Source organism: Struthio camelus, chromosome 5 (assembly GCF_040807025.1).
Source record: "Struthio camelus isolate bStrCam1 chromosome 5, bStrCam1.hap1, whole genome shotgun sequence".
NCBI classification, from domain to species: Eukaryota; Metazoa; Chordata; class Aves; order Struthioniformes; family Struthionidae; genus Struthio; species Struthio camelus.
In genome coordinates this window covers 71,252,292-71,270,617 of record NC_090946.1, presented here as the reverse complement: position 1 = coordinate 71,270,617, position 18,326 = coordinate 71,252,292, and the positions used below count along the sequence as shown (strand labels likewise).

The 18,326-nt window shown below is 41.9% G+C and overlaps 1 protein-coding gene across 1 annotated transcript in view; it reads right to left on the bottom strand.

Annotated features, from left to right (window-relative positions):
- The window catches only part of DYNC1H1 (dynein cytoplasmic 1 heavy chain 1), a 45,216-nt gene that overhangs the window by 13,441 nt on the left and 13,449 nt on the right, over positions 1-18,326 (bottom strand). The window contains exons 22-54 of the mRNA XM_068947065.1: positions 17,994-18,160; positions 17,116-17,289; positions 16,129-16,294; positions 15,843-16,031; positions 15,565-15,759; positions 14,564-14,846; positions 14,210-14,310; positions 12,530-12,689; positions 11,995-12,238; positions 11,627-11,810; positions 10,880-11,092; positions 10,461-10,699; positions 10,182-10,338; positions 9,604-9,831; positions 9,180-9,410; positions 8,919-9,059; positions 8,408-8,641; positions 7,671-7,877; positions 7,452-7,573; positions 6,873-7,038; positions 6,472-6,635; positions 6,110-6,239; positions 5,224-5,357; positions 4,816-4,930; positions 4,531-4,692; positions 4,240-4,454; positions 3,951-4,155; positions 3,632-3,805; positions 3,415-3,534; positions 3,168-3,288; positions 2,434-2,629; positions 1,625-1,742; positions 399-614 (exon numbers count right to left, since the gene is read on the bottom strand). Coding sequence (XP_068803166.1) covers positions 399-614; positions 1,625-1,742; positions 2,434-2,629; positions 3,168-3,288; positions 3,415-3,534; positions 3,632-3,805; positions 3,951-4,155; positions 4,240-4,454; positions 4,531-4,692; positions 4,816-4,930; positions 5,224-5,357; positions 6,110-6,239; positions 6,472-6,635; positions 6,873-7,038; positions 7,452-7,573; positions 7,671-7,877; positions 8,408-8,641; positions 8,919-9,059; positions 9,180-9,410; positions 9,604-9,831; positions 10,182-10,338; positions 10,461-10,699; positions 10,880-11,092; positions 11,627-11,810; positions 11,995-12,238; positions 12,530-12,689; positions 14,210-14,310; positions 14,564-14,846; positions 15,565-15,759; positions 15,843-16,031; positions 16,129-16,294; positions 17,116-17,289; positions 17,994-18,160 — 5,871 coding nt within the window. The remainder of the gene's footprint in view (positions 1-398; positions 615-1,624; positions 1,743-2,433; positions 2,630-3,167; positions 3,289-3,414; positions 3,535-3,631; positions 3,806-3,950; positions 4,156-4,239; positions 4,455-4,530; positions 4,693-4,815; positions 4,931-5,223; positions 5,358-6,109; positions 6,240-6,471; positions 6,636-6,872; positions 7,039-7,451; positions 7,574-7,670; positions 7,878-8,407; positions 8,642-8,918; positions 9,060-9,179; positions 9,411-9,603; positions 9,832-10,181; positions 10,339-10,460; positions 10,700-10,879; positions 11,093-11,626; positions 11,811-11,994; positions 12,239-12,529; positions 12,690-14,209; positions 14,311-14,563; positions 14,847-15,564; positions 15,760-15,842; positions 16,032-16,128; positions 16,295-17,115; positions 17,290-17,993; positions 18,161-18,326) is intronic.

The following is an 18,326-nucleotide window of genomic DNA, read 5'->3' as shown; positions in this document are numbered from 1 at the left end:
TGCTGTCTTGAAGAGCTTAAAGTGCAAGTACCCGCGTAATAATAACAACACGTTAATGATTAGATCAAGGACATCGAGAAGTTCTAAAAGTGTAAAGTCCGGTTAAGATAGTACAGTACATCCATGACTATTTCTGTCTTCTAAGGGCTTCCCACTTATTTTAAGCCTGATGTGCACTGTCGGGATGGCCAACTGGCAACATGAGTTGGTATTTCCAACTCCAGCAAGGTTTCAATAGCTTAAGAAGCTTCATGAGACCCAGGGATGAAACAGATAGCCCAGGTGTGCTGGTAGAAGCAGCGCGGTTTGTTCAATGAAAGCAAGTTTCAGAAACAGTTCAATTTCTGACCATCAAAACTGAAAGAATAAAAAGCTACTATTATACAAAAGAGTCTTACTTTTGCTTCTACAGCAGCCAGGTCTGCCTTAATGGCTTGCGCCTCCGAAATCAATACTGCATATTCCTCTTTGTAACGGGCAATACTGGCCTCAAGATCACGTATCATCTGTTCCACTTCATTTGCTTTCTGTTGGTTGTCTTTAGCGTCATCCTCCAGTTTCTGCAGTTCATTGCGTAGAGGTTCTACTCTTTTCAACATATCGGCATAGTTCAGCTGTAAACAGTAAATGGGGGCTTTATACTTTCTAAAATAAAATGCGTTAATAAGAACAATTCAGGCATACGTTATCGACTGCACCTTTTCAAGCTTAAGTGCTTACAACCTGTAGAAGAATTAATAGCTACTTAACATAAACTTAGATTGTCTGTGGTTCCTTAAGACGTTAGTTTAAGCCAAGTCCAGACATAAAAGTAACTGCTCTTTTTGCAAGATTGTTTTACTCCTCTGTAGGCTCACAGCAAGGCATTAGACTCCATAAACGTGATCTAAATTAGGGTACGGTACTGTTTTTGAATACATACTCAATTGGGTCTCCATACCGGTACTGACCTAATCTGCCTTTCTTAGTAAAGAAATTAGCACAGCCAAGCTACACAGCAGTCAGGATAGGACTTAATTAGCAGGACTTAAGCTAACCTCTACATATCACTGCCATTCATAGCAGGCACAGCTTTTTAGAAGCAAACAAACAAAAACCTTTCAACCTAACGGCATGCTTGTTCTCAGGCTTGTTCTCAGGCGAGTAAACCCATCCACAGGTATCTCAGCATGGGGGCTCCTCCCCAAAAGACTATTCCTTTAGAAAACTAGGTCAAGCTCTTAAAAACCTACCTAGAAGTCCTTGACAAAGCTGCCTGGGAACGTGCCCCACTCCGAAGCAAGACAGAAACTGTGAAAGTTTCATTAAGGGGACTGCAGTGTATTTTCCAGCATTTTTCTGCTAGGAACTCAAAAGAATTGTCCCGTACCATTAAAGGATGACACTAGATACAAGGAAGCATCAGCTAATGCGCACTGTAACCCTAAGCTTCCGATCGCAAAACATGCATCACAACTCACCATTAGTTCTCTGGCACAGTACTACAGAACCCGTATGCATTCGCCTAAACCTTCTACCGATTATTTTCGAGCAAAATAGCCTGCAGTATTTAGTTGAATATTGTCAAATTCAGAGCCTTCAGACTCTGAGAGCATCAAAGTCAGGTTGCGTTCAGTGACTTTACCTGTGCAATTGCCCATTTCACCATAGGCCCACAGGCCAATGATGCTCTGTTTACAATTTCGTAATTGTAACTTGGATTTGACAAATAGTTCTTCTTCATCTTCTCCCGGATGGCATCACTGCAAGGGAAAAGTTTTTATAGACAGTATCAGCACATAGTATGCCAACAATAAAGGTGCTGAGCATCCCGTTATCTGGTCTACCCTTCCACAGGTGGCAAGAATAATTCCTGGTCTACCCTTCCACAGGTGGCAAGAATAATTCCTAGTAGTTTTGCTGACTAGTCGTTGGGATGTTTTAATTTGTTCAAGATGTTGTTTCAGAAATTAAGGGTGATAAAAAGCCTTTAACAAACTTTTGGAATTAGTCATTCACAAATTACTAGCTCTGCTCATATGATCATAGGATAATGCAGGTTGGAAGGGAACTGAGGAGGTCTCTAGTCCAGCCTCCTGCTCAAAGGCAGGGTCGGCTAAGAGGTCAGACTGGATGACCTCCTAGACCCTGAGCAACCCGGTCCGTTACTGCCACAAGACTATTTTCAACTAGTAACAGTGCTTTGACAGGAACGTACCAATTTGCAATTATGCCAAAGTTAGGCAAAATCGGCTCTTTTGTCCTGATTTGCATGATACGCCTTTGCCCCGGTAGCCTGTTTTCTGTCTCACCAGCACATTCACTACATGCAGGAGTGAGTCTCGAAAGAAGCCAAAGTTTACTAAAGCAATTACTTGGACAGAGGAAAAGCCCAGTAAGACCTTCCTTATCTTTGCAAATAGTTTATTCGCATAACTCACACTTGCATTTTACCTGATCTCTTCAGCAGAAAAGTTAACGATAGTCGGAATGAAGTTCTCTCTCATAATGATGGAACGTATTTGTTTCCAGTCAGTTGTACTTTCACCCAACAGCAGGCAGATGGACTCCAGCGCTAGCTTCACTGCTGCAGGTGGGTTAGCCATAGAACGCACCTCTACCAAGTGCTGTTTCTTTATCGATTTCACAGCTAATCAGCGCCAGAAAGACGACGAGTGGAGGAGGAAAACATACAATTAGCACAGTCTGTTAAAGTATCTTGAATTTGTAAAAAGGTTTCGAGTTTCTCAAAGGAATTCGGAGTCATTAAAGCAGTAGATACTAGCGGATAACATTCAGCCTATCGTATCACAAGACGAGCTTCTGTGAACGTCAACTTGCCAACCAGCCACGGGCAGCCTCTCCTACCGCCTAGAAATGATTCTCTTGAAGCTTCTCTGTAAGCGATGTTTACTCTGCAGTTTTATGAGGGCACAGCTTCACCGTTATCTTACATGTGCAGTAATAAGGTATCAGCAGAGTCATCCATACTGTGAGCCTTCTTTATGAAAATATAGACTGAATAACTAAAGCTAGCTTGCCAGAGATGAAGCAGCCGACCATAAAGGCATCTAAAGTATTAGCCTATGTACTTTAGCTAGAAAGGACAAACTCAAACCCCACTAAAACACGTTCCCATTCACTTCGGTTTTAGGTCCGGAGCATTCTCTCTCCGGGTGCTGACATACCGTTCTGAGCTTCAATGACAGCCGGCTCCACTTTGTCAAGATCTTCTTTCACGCTCATCTGCTTGTCTGCAATCACCTCCTGCTGTTTGTGCAGCTGCTCCTGGATCTCCTGGCTCATGACCTAGGAGAAAATTGCACAAAGAGCCGCTTTTTAGAAGCTGAACTTCCTCAAGTACTTGCTCTGCAGGCTGTAATGCTTATCGGTAAAAATACTTACTATTCACAGCGATTTAACAAAGACCCTTACCTTTTTCTTCTCAGCTTCCTGCTGATCTTTCACCATCTTCTTCAGCTTGTCATTGGCTGCTGCATTCTTCACTTCCAGCTCCTGACTCTTTATTCTTAGGTCACGCCGTAATTCTTCCACCTGAGACGGATTGCAAGACGGGAGAATTCAGACTTAACGGAGACCTATTTAGTAGCCCTGCCAGGCTTGTAAAAGGCAAAGTTGTAAAGATACGTACCTGATCAACTGTTTCCTTGATTTTTCTTAGGCCGACATTCAAATGCATTTGCTGTTCCTCTAATTCACTTCGTTTCTCATTGAACAAGTTGGCGTAATGGTTGATGAAATCCAAATAGTGGCGTGGTGTAATTGCCATGGTTCTGCCCCCTCGTTTTGCCAGACGAGCATTAGCCTTTAGGAATGAAGAAATTGTAAATTATGCATTGATTTTAAATCTATTCAAACGGGTTTTTTTTTTTTTTTTCCTGTTTTTGAAACCGGCACATGATATTCTGGCCTGGATATCGACCCCAGCTAAGCGCTGTTGTAAAACTTACCTGATGAAGAGTCTGATGAACAAACACACAGCTATTAACAATAGCTTCCCTGTGCGATGGTGGTTGTGGCAGCTTATCATACACTACTGGCATGTAGTCAGGCACAATATAATTTGGTTTCTCAAGATCCATCTTGCTTGTGAACTCTTTGCCAACTTGGTATAGTGCTTCAGTTGACCAGTCTCCAAACCAGTTCAAGACACACCTGAAATACAAAGCATCTGTTAAGCCCCTCTCCAACAAGAACGGTTTAAATATTTGTAAGGTATTTTGAATATGCAGCAATTACCTGTTGAAGAGAGCAGGAGAAGTAGCTGCCCTGTCCTTCAGGCCCTCAGAAGATGGATTCATAGTGAACACAACATGGAGATTGCGAATAACTTGGCTGGTGAACCATTTGTAGAGTTCTTCATGCGAATCTAGCATTAGGCCTTCCTTCTGTGCCCCTTCTTTGCACTGAGTCATAAGAGTGGCATACTCATCCCCTTCAAAGAGACCAGGGACCTAATTGGAAAAGATAGTTTTGTAGTAGCTTATAGCTGTAAAAAGATGCTTGACATATTCACTTGAGGCTTCTCACCTCTCCATTGGCTAGAAGAGTGTTCATTCTCTCCAGAAATCCAGAATCCAGTACATTGGACTCATCCATTATAAAAGCTATTTTTTCATTTTTACAGCCAGAACGTCTCAATACTGTCCTCAGGTCCTCATCAAAATCTTCACCTGTATATTTTCTGTGAACCTGGTAAGATTAAACACTGGTTATTAACATTTTATTTTAGCTTCAAAATGTTTACCTCTAAGCAATCCTATTAAAAAGTGCGAGTTTTGACTAACAATTTTTAAGTGAAACAAGCATGCCAACCTTGATTTGGTAGACGCTCAAACCGTTCATCCAAGCAACAAATCTCGAGAGGGTTGTTTTCCCTGCTCCACTGACTCCAATAAGCAGCAAGTGGCCCTGGGGCTGACGGAAAATTCTGAAAAAGAACGTAACCAAGTACGTTGGGTTGACAGTGTTATCAGCTTACTAAAATTTTTTTTCCTTGAGCACCTAGACTTCTAAGTTAGCACTAAAACTGATAACGCATCTCTCTCCAGCTAGGATCCTATTATCTGCAGGCTGGAGCTAGATGATCTGTAGACAAGAACGGGATTACGCTCCATTCTTATTTAGTCTGAACTCAGGCTACTCTGAGCAACTCTTAAGATACCGTTAAGAGCAACTCTTTAGATACCGTTAATATGAACGGCAATTGAAGTCTCAACTGACCGGTCAATTCTTAACACGTGATCCAAGACTTCATTGAACAGAACAAGTGGTACGTCGAGTTCTTCTTCATAAAAGACTTTCAGCCTAGCTTTCACGTAGTCTCTTAACTCTTCTTGATCCACTGGAATATAGTCCTAGAACAGTCAATCAGTACAGTATGGAATTTAAGATTACGGGAGTTTACTTCGGAATCCATTTAGACTAGGTGAAAGCAGAAGTATTAGAACATCATCTAATGTTGCAATCCCACACAAAAGCTTAGGAATGCTTGCGCATCTAATTAGCACAGCAGCATGTCTACAGCTAAGAGCACTACAGATGGTGGCACCAGCTTTAACATTGTATCTACTAACGCTACAGTAGGTTGAGCCCGAGCTGCCAGTCACCCGAGAGACTAGGAAGCAGCACTACAGCCTTGCCCTCCTACATTTATTTTAAAAGTCTTTCCTAGGCCTTTGCTATTGGTCACGGAGATAGGTAGCAGGCTAGACGGGCCTTTGCCCCGACCCAGCAGGATATCTGCACGCTACCAGAAAGTCTGCCATAAAATTTAAAATGTAAGAGTTGTCCAAGGATTACTGTCTTATCCAACAGATTCCGTTTGCAACGTCTGTCAGCAACACTTAAATAGAGAGTTTTCCTCTCTATTCCGGGGGAGTGTTATTTTATACTGAATAGTATAAAATAACAGCTCTTACAGTAGCATCATTGGCATAATACCTATTAAATTTACGGTAGCATCCACTTCAAATAATCAAAGAACGAACTTCTTAGGGGTTAGTTTAATATGATAATCGTTGCCCCTCACTTAATTAACATAGTCATAAGAGCTGGACCAGTCAGTGGTCTCCCAGAATCTCCCAGATTCTCTCCTCCCTGCCTTCACCTTTGACAGCCAGTTGCTGTATAAGATGGGTCTGCTCATAGCTTTTTCTTTGTCAATGTTGGGGAAGTGTTTCAGAGCAACCATATCGATGTTCTCATCAGTCCAGCGCCTCTCCTCATCTTCCACAAGTCTGGATAAAGAAGAAAGGTCAGTGACTACGACTCCTCTGTAAAGGGAGGATAAGTCACCTCACATGGCAGTACTACCATTACGGCACGTGTCTAGTTAGCTTTGGGACTACTTCCAAAAGCATGACATTCAAATAAAGGGAAGCAGTCCAAATTGCATTTCAGCTATTTAGCACTAAGCATGCTTCAGTTTGGTCGTTTTGCATATTTCTTACCATCTTATGCTTATTTTACCTGTCTTGGAAGAGACGTAATGCTTCATGGGCCCAAATCCTGATAAGGCCTTCAACTGGTAAGGTTTCTAGTGGTCTTAACGCTTCAAATATACCTCTCACCCATCGAGTCATTTCACGAGGTGAATAGATGTAGTGTGGCTGTGTGTCTTGAGTGAACCGCTCCTGAAAATTCAGATACCACTAGTTACTTACTTAATCCAGAAGTTGTGCCACATTTTTACAGGATTGCAAGATATTACTATGCTATCCTCATTCAGGGGTTTTCCACCACAGTTCAAGCAATGAGTCGAGTTCTTATACATATTACCTATATCTAAGGCAAAGAGTACATATGAAGCGATGAAGTGATTCAGCAACAAGGAAGACTAATCAGAATTTGGGGTTGTATTCAACAGTTACCTGAGACATTGTGTAGAATTCTACCATAGCAGCAGTGAGAGGTTCTGCATACGTGCGAAGGGATGGGATGAGCCGCAGCATTGCGCGATTGAACGTTCCATATATCTGAGTAAGTGAAGCTGGTCCAGGGTAGTCCACGTAAACCACAGGAACATGTCTTAAAAATCTAAGAGATCGGCGTATTAGATATTCCCAAAGATGAGGTAACGGTCTACGGTATTTCAACGATTTTCGCCAAGACTAAATCACTGCTGGATTTATTTTGCCAAAACTAAATCACTGCTCAATTCAAAATTCTCAGCAATAAGTACAGTGGGTTTGGTTGATCCTTAGTGTTGGACTGAGGTCACAAAGCGTGCTAAAGTATCCACACTACTTTAGATAGGTTATTTAAGAAACACAATCATTAGTCCACAGGCTGGCTGGCAAGGTAAGAACCTACTAGTAGTAATTCAAAAGCAAAGAACACAGCTTCAACACAGCTGGTATTAAACAAGCGTATTAAGAGCACACTCCTTAGCCAATTCTTGTTTTTGTAGCCCTGCTCTGTAGCTATATAACATTTACTAGATACATTACCTGTGTGAGAGAGGTTTTCTTCCAGGATCAGTAGGTGGGTTACATGCACCAACAAACTGAATTCTCTCCAGTTTCACCCACGTCTGGTCCGATGTACGATAGAATCCTCCATGTTCCACCATCTGAAAAATAAATACATAAATATCCCAATTGGAGTAACATTAATTTTCCCTGGAGATACCTGTATTATGAAATAGGTGATTTCAAAGGAGAACAAACCTGTCTAATGAAGGATATGACCCTCTGGGTGCCATACTTATCCATATCCGGCAAGTTGATTTCATCACAGAACAGCACCAGCCACTTTCCTAACTGCACAGGAGCCAGCACCACTCCATTAGGTGTACGCCTATACTCACAGTAGTGATCAAAAGTTTTCAAGAGCAGTTCTGGAGTAGTAGCACTGGAAAAGTTGAGTCCAACCACCTTAAAGAACAGTAAAGAAAAAAGAAATAGTTACAATACACTAAAGCTTGAAAGAAAAGATACTAAGATTCCTGGAAATAGGTATGTTGTAACTCGGCTTTTGCACTGGAACTATGTATTTCACCTGTATCTCAGGATACTGTCCACATTCTTATGCTTCCCACTGCAGTCTCCATTTACTGTGCAGCAACCCCTCCTGTTCAGCCCTGTACACGCAGCATCACAGCTTTGTATCACTGTTATTCCATCTAAGCACAGCGAAGCAGAAGAGCTATTCTTGCACATCAGTACGCGTTTTTAAGCGCCAGCTGGACAAACGCTCCTCTAGTATTGAGGCTGGACTGGAAAGAAGTAGCTTTCTGGATAAGGGGTTTGAGTCATGAATTTAGATCCTGCTAAACATTGTTTATTTTTGCTCCGCTGAAGAGCTGGTTAGCAAATCACTTGGATGCTAGGCCAAAGCTGCTCTAATCTTTAACAAGGCCAGAGACTTCTTATTCTCTGATTCACACATGCACATACAAACATACCTCCATATCAGGCAGGGCTCTGAGAGCACTGAAGAGGGTCATGGTCTTCCCAGAACCTGGTGGACCACAGAGCACTAGAGGTTTATGTTCTGCCAGCCAAGTATACAGCAATGCTTCATGGCGAACCGTATCTAGGGTTGGTACCACAACATCAGGAGCTGCAACTTTGTGCGTCTCAACTTCAATTTGAGGAACCTTGGATTGCCATGGCACCCATTCACCTGTAATGGACACCTAGGAGCACGGAAACACGATCGGACAGTTTAGAATGGGAATGCAGCTCAGTGTTAGTTGAAAAGGACTTTTCAAACTCAGAACAGTTCGTGGCATTAAGTTTGATGTGATTAGTTAAACAGCTAAACAGCGAGCTTAGGCCACTGTTCAGCGACAAGCCAGAAACTGCAAGATTTAAGACAGTTCAGTGCTTTACTTCCCAGTTTTACCTCTGAAATACAAAGTAAGCTTCTAAGAACACAAAACAGCAATACTTCTAGCACAAGAAAGTTTTTACCTCATAGTCAATTATAGGTATGTTGGGTGCAGTCGGCAGTGGCACTGTGGTGATTCTCCTAATGTATTCTCCCAGCTCTGCTCTCATTTTCAGACGACTGTCTCCAGAAAGAGACCAGAGTATTGCATAGACCAAGTACCTCTGTGGAAAGCAGAAGCAGCCATTACTTGATAATAATAATGGAATGAAGCTTCACGAATAATAAATCAAATCTAGCTGCTATACTGACACACCAAATACAGAAGTCACTATTAAATGTACCTGGATATAACGTTCTAGTTGATCTATCTGCATTGGAAAGTCTGGATGATTGGCGTTATACTGGGCTACGTTGCGGCAAGCTTGATGCAACATGGAGAAGAGAGATCCAAGACAGCGCAAACGAGTGAGATCCATAATATGCTCCAACTTGAAAGCATGTTCAAGTGCTTTAGTCACCAGGCCATTAGATGTGAAATACGGCTGCATTATAGTTGCAGCATCTCTTTGAATCTGTTGGGGGAGACAAACAGAAGCACTTGCTTCTTATCTGGTTACTAGGCAGCAAGAAGTAATTAACGGTTTGAAACGCTTCAGGTTTTAATATTCTCACCAAAAAAAAAAAAAAAAAGTTAGCTCTTCTATCATAGGCTGTAATACGTTTGAAGTACGCTATACTCCTTGTGTTCTAAACACCGCCCCATACCTGCAGCATTGGGGATGCTGCTTCTTCTCCTTCGTCTTCTTTGCCCTTTCGCCTTCGCTGAGCTTCCTCCTCACCTTCATCCAGAGGAATGCTTCTTAGTCTGGCTAGGAAGTTATTGAATATCATGTCTGTACTAAGAACATCCTCACTGAACCAGACCATGCCACACCTTGACACAGTAGCCAAAGTGGCATACTTCAGATCCTGCACCTCAAACATGATACGCACCTAAGGAGCAGAAATTTAGAACAGAATTTGAAGTTAAAACAAACAGCAGACCTTTTAAAATAGTTTATACTAAGCCTCTGAAGAGTCATCAGCAGCATAACACTGTCTTAAGGTCACCATGATATTACTGTTACCCTAGATTTTACTATAACATATGGATTTTGTCTTACAGGATCATATTAATCATAGCATGAAGTGCTTGTTTCCCCCAAAGCTCAACTACCCACAATCACTATTACCCTGCTTCTGATGAGAAAGATGGCACTAGTATGGATTAAGGTAAAAGCAATTAAGTTTGTATGTAAAAGTAAATTTTATACGTAAATACTGCGTAAAAGAAGTATCGTTACATTTGGTGGAAGGCTGAGACGTTCTCCGTTTGGCAGAGTTAGCAGTTTGTTGTCATCCAGAACAGAGTTCAAGTTTTCAACCCATTCAGGGTCTACATCACCATCGAAGATAATCCACTGACGTTTTTGTAGTTCACCTCTCACGTTGTCTATGATCCTATATTAAAGGAAATATTGACTGCGGTTTTACCGGCAATAGAGAGGGAAGACTCAGTAAGGGCTGGATATCTGGGGCACAAACCTACCGGCCATTTTTCCTTTGTGCTATTAAATACTCACTTTCTCAGAACATGTGTAAACAAGCCATCCGTCCATTCTCTGGTATTTGGATCCAAAGTACCATAGAGGTGATCTTTGCTGATTGCTTTTGGATCAATAATATGAGCAACACCTTCCACACCCTCCAGCCGTTCCAGGGCTTTCAGAAGCACTCTCCAAGCCATACTCTTGCCACTTCCAGATGGACCAACCATCATCAATCCATGATTTATCTGTGTAATTTGATACAGCTGAAGAACCTGTGACAGAAGGAGGGATGTACCAATTAAGACTTAACTTCTGCAGTCAATCTGAGCCTCTATTGCTTGCTTAAGGGAAGGGGGGGGAAGTTTTCCACCTTTCACAATGAAAAAGTAAGTTTAGACTTACACATACATTAACTCCAGTTCCACAAGAACATTTTCAGTTTTACAATTTACCTTTTCAACCCACATGCCACCAACTTCTTCTCCATCACCATAGGTAAGGTACATTTCCTGACACACTTTCTTAAGCTCCTCTCGCAACGCTGTCATCTCCCCGCGATGATACTGCACTCCAGGGAATACATCAGATAGGAGACTGAACAGCAAGGGAATATCTTCCGCAACCAGTTTCGGTACCATAGTTTCACACACACTCTGGATTAGGATCTGCAAAGAAATTCATATTTTGGTTAAGATTTTTTGTTCAGCTCACGCTGGTGAATGAGTTTGACAAGCAATACTTGACTAAATACTTCACTGATAGAGCGCCAGACTACAAATTGGCTGCTGTCTACTACAAACCTCAACAGCAGTAGGTGGTATTGATAAAAACCACTGATGGGCTTCAATTTTGAAACTACACAATAAACTGCTACTGGTTTTCAGCTGGAACAACTATAGCTGCTTACACCTTCTCGATACACTTATGGTATTAACTGCAGAGGAACTGAGCACCAGTAAGAGTTAAGAATGCACCACCTCCTAAGAACAAGTCCTTCACTACTGTGGATTCACAGCCTTCTAAATTCAACTCTTCTTTAACCTAGCGCTTCTAAGCTATCAAATCACTCCCTCCATAACTAACATAACGTTACGCCGTGCGAGCAAAGTAAAGCGCTTAAAGAGCTCTGCAAGCATGTGCTCTGGTTAGTATGCATGCTGTACTCTGTCACAAACGTTAAGAGTTCACACACACATCACCTCTTGTTCTGGTAAGTTCTCAGCGATTTCTCCCTCATCAACAACTTCTCCACGCTCTTCTTTCTCCCGCTTTATCTTCTGAATCCTCTCCCTCTTCACATTACCTGCACTGACCAGTACACTCTTCAGTGCTCTCAAGCCAAAATCATAGTGACTTTGAGAGGACAGCTGTTCGTCACAAAGCCTAAGAATCAAAAGAGAAAATAAAATACAATTCTCAGTAGAGACTGACACGATATTCAAAAAAGTGTACGTCATTGTTTATTCAAAAACGAATACTGCACAATATGCTTAAATGAGTTAAAGAACATCACAGATTTGAACAACGAACTCTGTTTTTACTGACGGGAATCAAACTTGCTACTCACTTGAAGAACGGCACAATCTTATTGGCGAGCACTTCAGCCGTACGGAAACCTTGCGAGTACAACATGACTTGGGCAATCAACTGACGGTCTGGTTTTGTCATTGCCAAGCTACGGAACAACTTCTTCAAATTGTCCGGCAGGTTTGATCTGCCTGCATAGCCAGGATTCATGGTGATGAAGATAGCCATGTCAGGGCTCACTTTGACTTGTTTGTTCAGCAGCTCACAAGTAATAGGTGGTGCAGCTGAAAACATAGTGCATTTAGTTACAAGCGAGTCAGTGACCACCTGGACTAAGGAGTCATACTTTTGGTACGACTCTTTCAGTTTGCTACTGTAATGAACAGCAAGTTCTCTTATACTGCGACCGAAATGTCTGATTTTTATCAGCTGAAAGCCACTTCAAGATTTTAAGTTTCAGTGGAAAGCAGTTTCATTCTTGCATTGTTTGGGAGAAGCATAACGGAGCAACAGAGCAGCACGAAGGTCAGTTTAGAGATGCTGTATAACCCTATTAGAAATTAACAGTTACATACTCTTGTCATAGTTGGGATTGGAATGCTCTCGCAAGGCTTCCTGGATGCACTGAACTTGCTGTGAAACAGCAGAGAGCATACGCTCCTCCAGTCTGTTGAACTCATCAAAGCAGCCCCACGCGCCCACTTGGCAAAGTCCCACAAAGATGCGTCCCATTGCCTGCATGTGGAGAGGAAAAGGTAACTGAAGTTCCAAGATCACTCCTGTCTATGCACAGGCAAAGGAAGCAGAGAACAGCACCTCACGCAACACACCCAAAGCAAGGAGCACCTGTATTTGTACATGAGTTACCATCTTTATAGCACTATACCAGTTGTAACAAAGCTTCAAACGGACATTTAAATTTTTACTGCTTTCTGTTACTACGTAGGATGCTACAGTATGTTCAGAAAACAGTCAAGTCCACTGCATAACCCGTTGCTTGTCCATACAAGGGATACCAGGTACAGTTCTAGTACTTTCATCTCAAAAAGGACATCAGAAGTGAAAAGCATTTAGGAGCAGCACAACGGATGGCCAGAGTATTGTATAGCTTCCACCTAAAAAACAACAGTTACGCTCCGCAAAAAGGCAGTCTAAAGGAATGGAGGTCTAAAAACCAGAATGGTTTAGGATGGATAGGAATCAACTGTTCACTGTTTTTTCCAGTACAAGAACTACGGGACAGTTAAAACAAAGACAAAAGAAGGTGCCCTTCATGAAGGGCACAGTAACGCAGTGGAACTCTTTGCTAGAGAACGCTGCAGAAGCAAGCATATATTGATTCAAGGGGAGAGAGGAATATCTGGAGAATGATTCATTGGGGCATGAATAGCAAGTAACCCATTCCAGCTCTTGGGACTTCCTGATCCTGACAGCACTCAGGCAGGAAGAGTCCTTTCCGGCCCTCAGTCCTATCACGCAGTCTCCCTGATCTTATTCCTCCCTATGTATTTTCTTACAGCCATTACTAGATACCAAATATCTAGTAGTACTAGATAATTAGTACTAGGGGTACTAAATGCACCCTTGGTCTGAGCCAAACACAGCTGTTCAGAAAAATCAGATGGGCATCCTGGCAGAGTCCAGGAAGGACCATGACTCCTTGCCCATATTTACACGGTTGTTCATATATTTACATCTGACAGAGGTTTGGTTTTTGAGATGTCTGCCATGTTACAGTTGACAGTGGCATTTCATCCAGTTCTCAGTTTGAATATGTTAATTCTGAAATACCTGCATAAGTCTTCCTAGTCTTGAGTAATCTTTCATATGCTGAGGCAAACACGACAGTTATGTCTCAAAAGGATAATCTGGTAGCCATGCAGCTACTTAGATAATCCCGTCCTCTCATTCAACCTTGCTCCGTTAAACCAGTACTACCAATGCAAACTAAACAGTTTAAGGTCAAGTTACTTTCCTAAAACCAACCTCAAGCCCCACTCCTGTACTACTACTTCCCTTCCCTCTGGCTTGCTCCTACAGAACCGCAATTCCTAAACCTCTCCCCAACTTACTGCTCCACTTTTGCTTTACGCATTTTTTGTTATAGAGCATCTGTACAACCGACAGATGAACACTTAGCTAAATGTTATAGATAATTATTTTTGAAAGTGAATAGCGTTGGCCGTTTTAGAATTCTGAAGAGACTGGTAACGCTTGTCAGCGGAGACTACGTTTTTAAAAATGAACGGATTTACCTGGAAGTCAAACGTCTCATCACAGTTGAAAACCAACACAAATCGGCCAAGCTGATGTCCAAGAGCCTTAACAGATTCTGTTTTACCGGTACCAGCAGGACCTGTTTTTGAAACGGGATAGACATGTTTCAGTATTTACGGTCTGAGGTAACACTACCCATTCATCAGAATCTGCATTCTGGCAGATTATGTGGTCCCTTACAGGACAGCTCCAGAACACTGCTCCTCCAAAAGACTGTTCTTCAGTACCTTAGTTACGAGAGTTCTGAACGTTTGCATTAAAGCTTTAAGTGAGAGAGGACAGGAGCTTATGTACTTGTCTGAAGTTTTAATTTTACTTGGGTACAAACTTACCAAATGGTGATCCTCCAAGTCTTGCCTCCAGGGCTTGCGTCATTGTCAGATAACAACGGTCTGTAAGAGGAGTCTGTACTAGCTTATCCTGAACGCCAAGGTACTCAAAACCATAGTTGAATTTGGCATTTGCCATCTGGATGGAGAGCTGTTGCAACACATCTGTTTGTTTTGGATCAAAGTAGAACCGCATTTGGCTGAGCCACTCGAAGGATTTGGAGTTGTCAATCTTGCTTCTGATCAGTGATCTCGTAACATCTCTCTGGTGTACCAGCTCAGTAATCTGGAGAGCAAAGCAACTCCTTAGACCACAGAAACGCCACCCGTTGCCAATAAAGCCAGAGATTCTATTGCTTTTTAGAACAGCATACTGACTTGCCTTCACTCGGAAATCATGACTTATCAGCAGCATCTGCCTTACGCTACGAAGGCGGAATTGAGATTATACTAACTGTTCTTGTTAAGGACTTACCTAGCCTTCAGCAAAGCAGTCCTGTCCATAGTCAGCCTGTTAAGCCAGTACGTCACTAAACTAGATATTTTCTTGTCAGAAATTATGAACTAACTCCTAAAAGAGACCAAATTTTTTCTTTTACATTGTAAAGGAATAGCCCAGGACGAGTTTACTTCTTCCCTCTCAATCCTTATCTACAAACGAAAGCACGTAAGGGCAGCTGAGACACTTCAGATAATGAGATGTTTTACCTTTGAATGAGGAAGTCAGTTGATGGCTTCTGCATTTGACAGACTGACTGATGCTGACTGCATTTGTCTGACTATCAATTTAGTGATCTAGTCTCTAATATGCTATCATGCATTAAGTTGATTAGAGTTAGCAGCTATTACCACCTACAGGACCGGGGCTTGATAAAGTGGCATAAAATGCTTTACATTTTTTCCTGAAATAATAATAATAAAAACTTAGACCAGCTGATCTCTTCACTAAACCTTTAAAAAAAGTCACCTGCTAACCTAGAAGATGAAAGAAGGTTATTACTTACCAAGTGCTCCAGTTTCCTTCTGCGAAGGGGTGGCTGCTCCATCAGCACAGAGTCTGCTAGGACATTAAGCGTGACCTCGACATTGGCTAGCACAGAGTGGAGAGGACTGCTGTCCCCACCTCCACCCATACCACTGAGGGCTGACTCAACGTTCTCAGACCACGCAATCTGGGCTGACAGGACAACAAGCTGAGCCTGTGTAACAAAAGTCCTCATCAGATAGTTTTTCTCACTACAGTAACCCAACTATAATATGTTTAAGTGTTCCATATTCATACCTGATACTTGTCAATCCAAGAGATGTAGACTGCTGGATCAATTGAAGTTGCTTTACCAAAGATTTCTACTTCAGTAACAGATTCTGCAAGCAGTTTAGCTAGGGTCACTCTCATTTCTCTCTCAACAAGTGTGAGCCACTCATTGATCTTGGGATGTTCTGTGATGGAGACAGGTGTTTTGAACAGCACCTGCAAGAGTTGGATTTAAGTCAATCCTTGCTCACCTACTTATACATTTTTATTTAAAACAAAAACAAAAACTGCTGCAAAACAACTGCAGCTATACCTCTTCTCCTTCACGTGAGGAGATCCCCAGAACCACTGAATTATCCTCATTGAGAATTATGCTAGAAACGCCAGCAAACATTTTCTTAAAGTGTTTCTGCAGCTTGGCAACATTTTTGCTGTTTCCAATGATTTCAAGCAAGTCTTCATCACCAACAAAATAAAACCTATTAATTAGATAAAATAAGATCAGTATCACAACTGCAACTATCAATTATTATTTATTGATGCTTCCTAGATGGCCATCATCTGGGGATAATTGATGCTCCTTTCCCCAATGTTGTTAGAGCTCAAGAACCATAAATACGCTAGAAGTTAAAGCTCAGTTCTAAGCTTAAGTCTCAGCTCTAGTGGGCTGTGCTATATAGCAAAAGATGCATACATGCTCCATACTACGGAGCCACTTTCCATACCTATCCGCCCCCGAAAGACCCATAGCAGTGCTTGGGATTGAACTGAGCGTATCAGGTAGGGAGAACATGGTACCGCCTCACGTGCAGTTATATACTTACACTCTCTGACGCTGAGAGACAAATAGCTAAGTGCTACAGTCAGAAGTTGGAACCAATGATGCACATACTGGATTGTGACAGTTTAGACACTGTCTTTCAACAAAATGCAAGAATTTAACAGTTAAAAATCTAATCCGTAAGTTTACGGAAAACAGCCAAAATAGTTCCTCGAGTAACTTTTGAGTCACAACCAGCCATGAACGATCGAGTACAGAAGTTTTAGTTCCAATTCCTGAGAAGTAGCGATGACTGAATTCTGTATTTAGAGAACAGGGATTTATACGGTCATGGCATCTTTTATATATATGTGCGCGTGTGTGTATACACACACACACACACACTTATAGCTATGCTCATATATTTAAATATACGTATGCATATACAAATTGGCAGAGGCTTTACAAAATAATACGCTATTCCTGAAGTAAAATAATTTGATGTTTCTGCACAGGAGCCAACGGAAGTCAGCTTCTTACCGAGGGAAGGAGGACCTCTCCCTTTCCAAGTATTCTCCCAGCGCCTTCTGGATCTTCCCAAGCAAGTCTGCCAGTCTCTCTAGGGACCTCTGCACACCTTGAATGTTAAGAACATCCATCACAAGTGGAGATTTGGACACTTTTTTCATGAGTGCCAGAAATTCAGTACTGATGCTGCAAATGAAATGACACAGTCCATTAGCGCAAACTGAGTAACCAGAAGTCTACCGAACTCCAAAGTCATCTCTAAATTACCACTAGCCCTCTAATTGTTGTGACTGTCCTAGGGAATGGAGGGCTAAATTCCCACAGTAGCTCCATCTACCTTCAAGACAACAATAATCTAACTTCTTTCCAATGTTCAATCTATCAGTTCCACTTCTGAAGATCTGCCTTTCTTCGTTTCCTTAAAAGTAACACAAATCTGATTCTCTGAGCCGAACGGAAGACACTGGAACAAATGAGGATGAACAGAGGTACTTAAAAGCAGAACAAAAAAAATGCCATTTGATGGTGAGAATAAAAGCTGAGGCAACAGAGCTAAGCCTGTTTTGTACAGCCACAGTGCTGGAGAAGCCCTGAGGTAGGAACTAGCGAGCAGAGCGGGGAATCACCACCTGAACCACAATCATCATCTAAAAATTGTATGTCAGCCTGTTTTATAAGCCTTTTACTCTCCTAGTTGTCTATAGGCATCTCAGCACATTTGTTTGCTGGACGGACTTACATCTAACAGCAGGGCTGAAATCCGGCCAAACTAGGCAAGACGACAGTTAATATTTCAACTTAGCACTACACTAAAGCTGCAAAGTTGTAGGCTTGTCCATAACGTGCTAGAAGGGAGGTAAGAGGAAAACAAAGCAGTTAAAAAAACTTACCTTTGAAACCGTTGGGTCTCCACAGGCAGCAAGTGCTTGATGTCAGCACTACCGGTAAAGATACCCTCCAGGTAGACCCATCGTCTTTGGACATCTATCCAGACATCAAAGAGTGCCATGATACGGTTCAGTTTATCTTCCCAGCTAAGGGCATCTTCCTCAAACACCTGAAGTTTAAATGCCATATTAGCACTCAGTTTGAGGGTGTCAGGAGTTTACTTGCTAATAATTGTTACTAGAAAAAACTGTCATTTAAGAGTTACCAAAAAAAAAAAAAAAAAAAGCATATGCAGTTATAGTTGTTTGTCGGTCTAAACGTGCTGACAAATACAC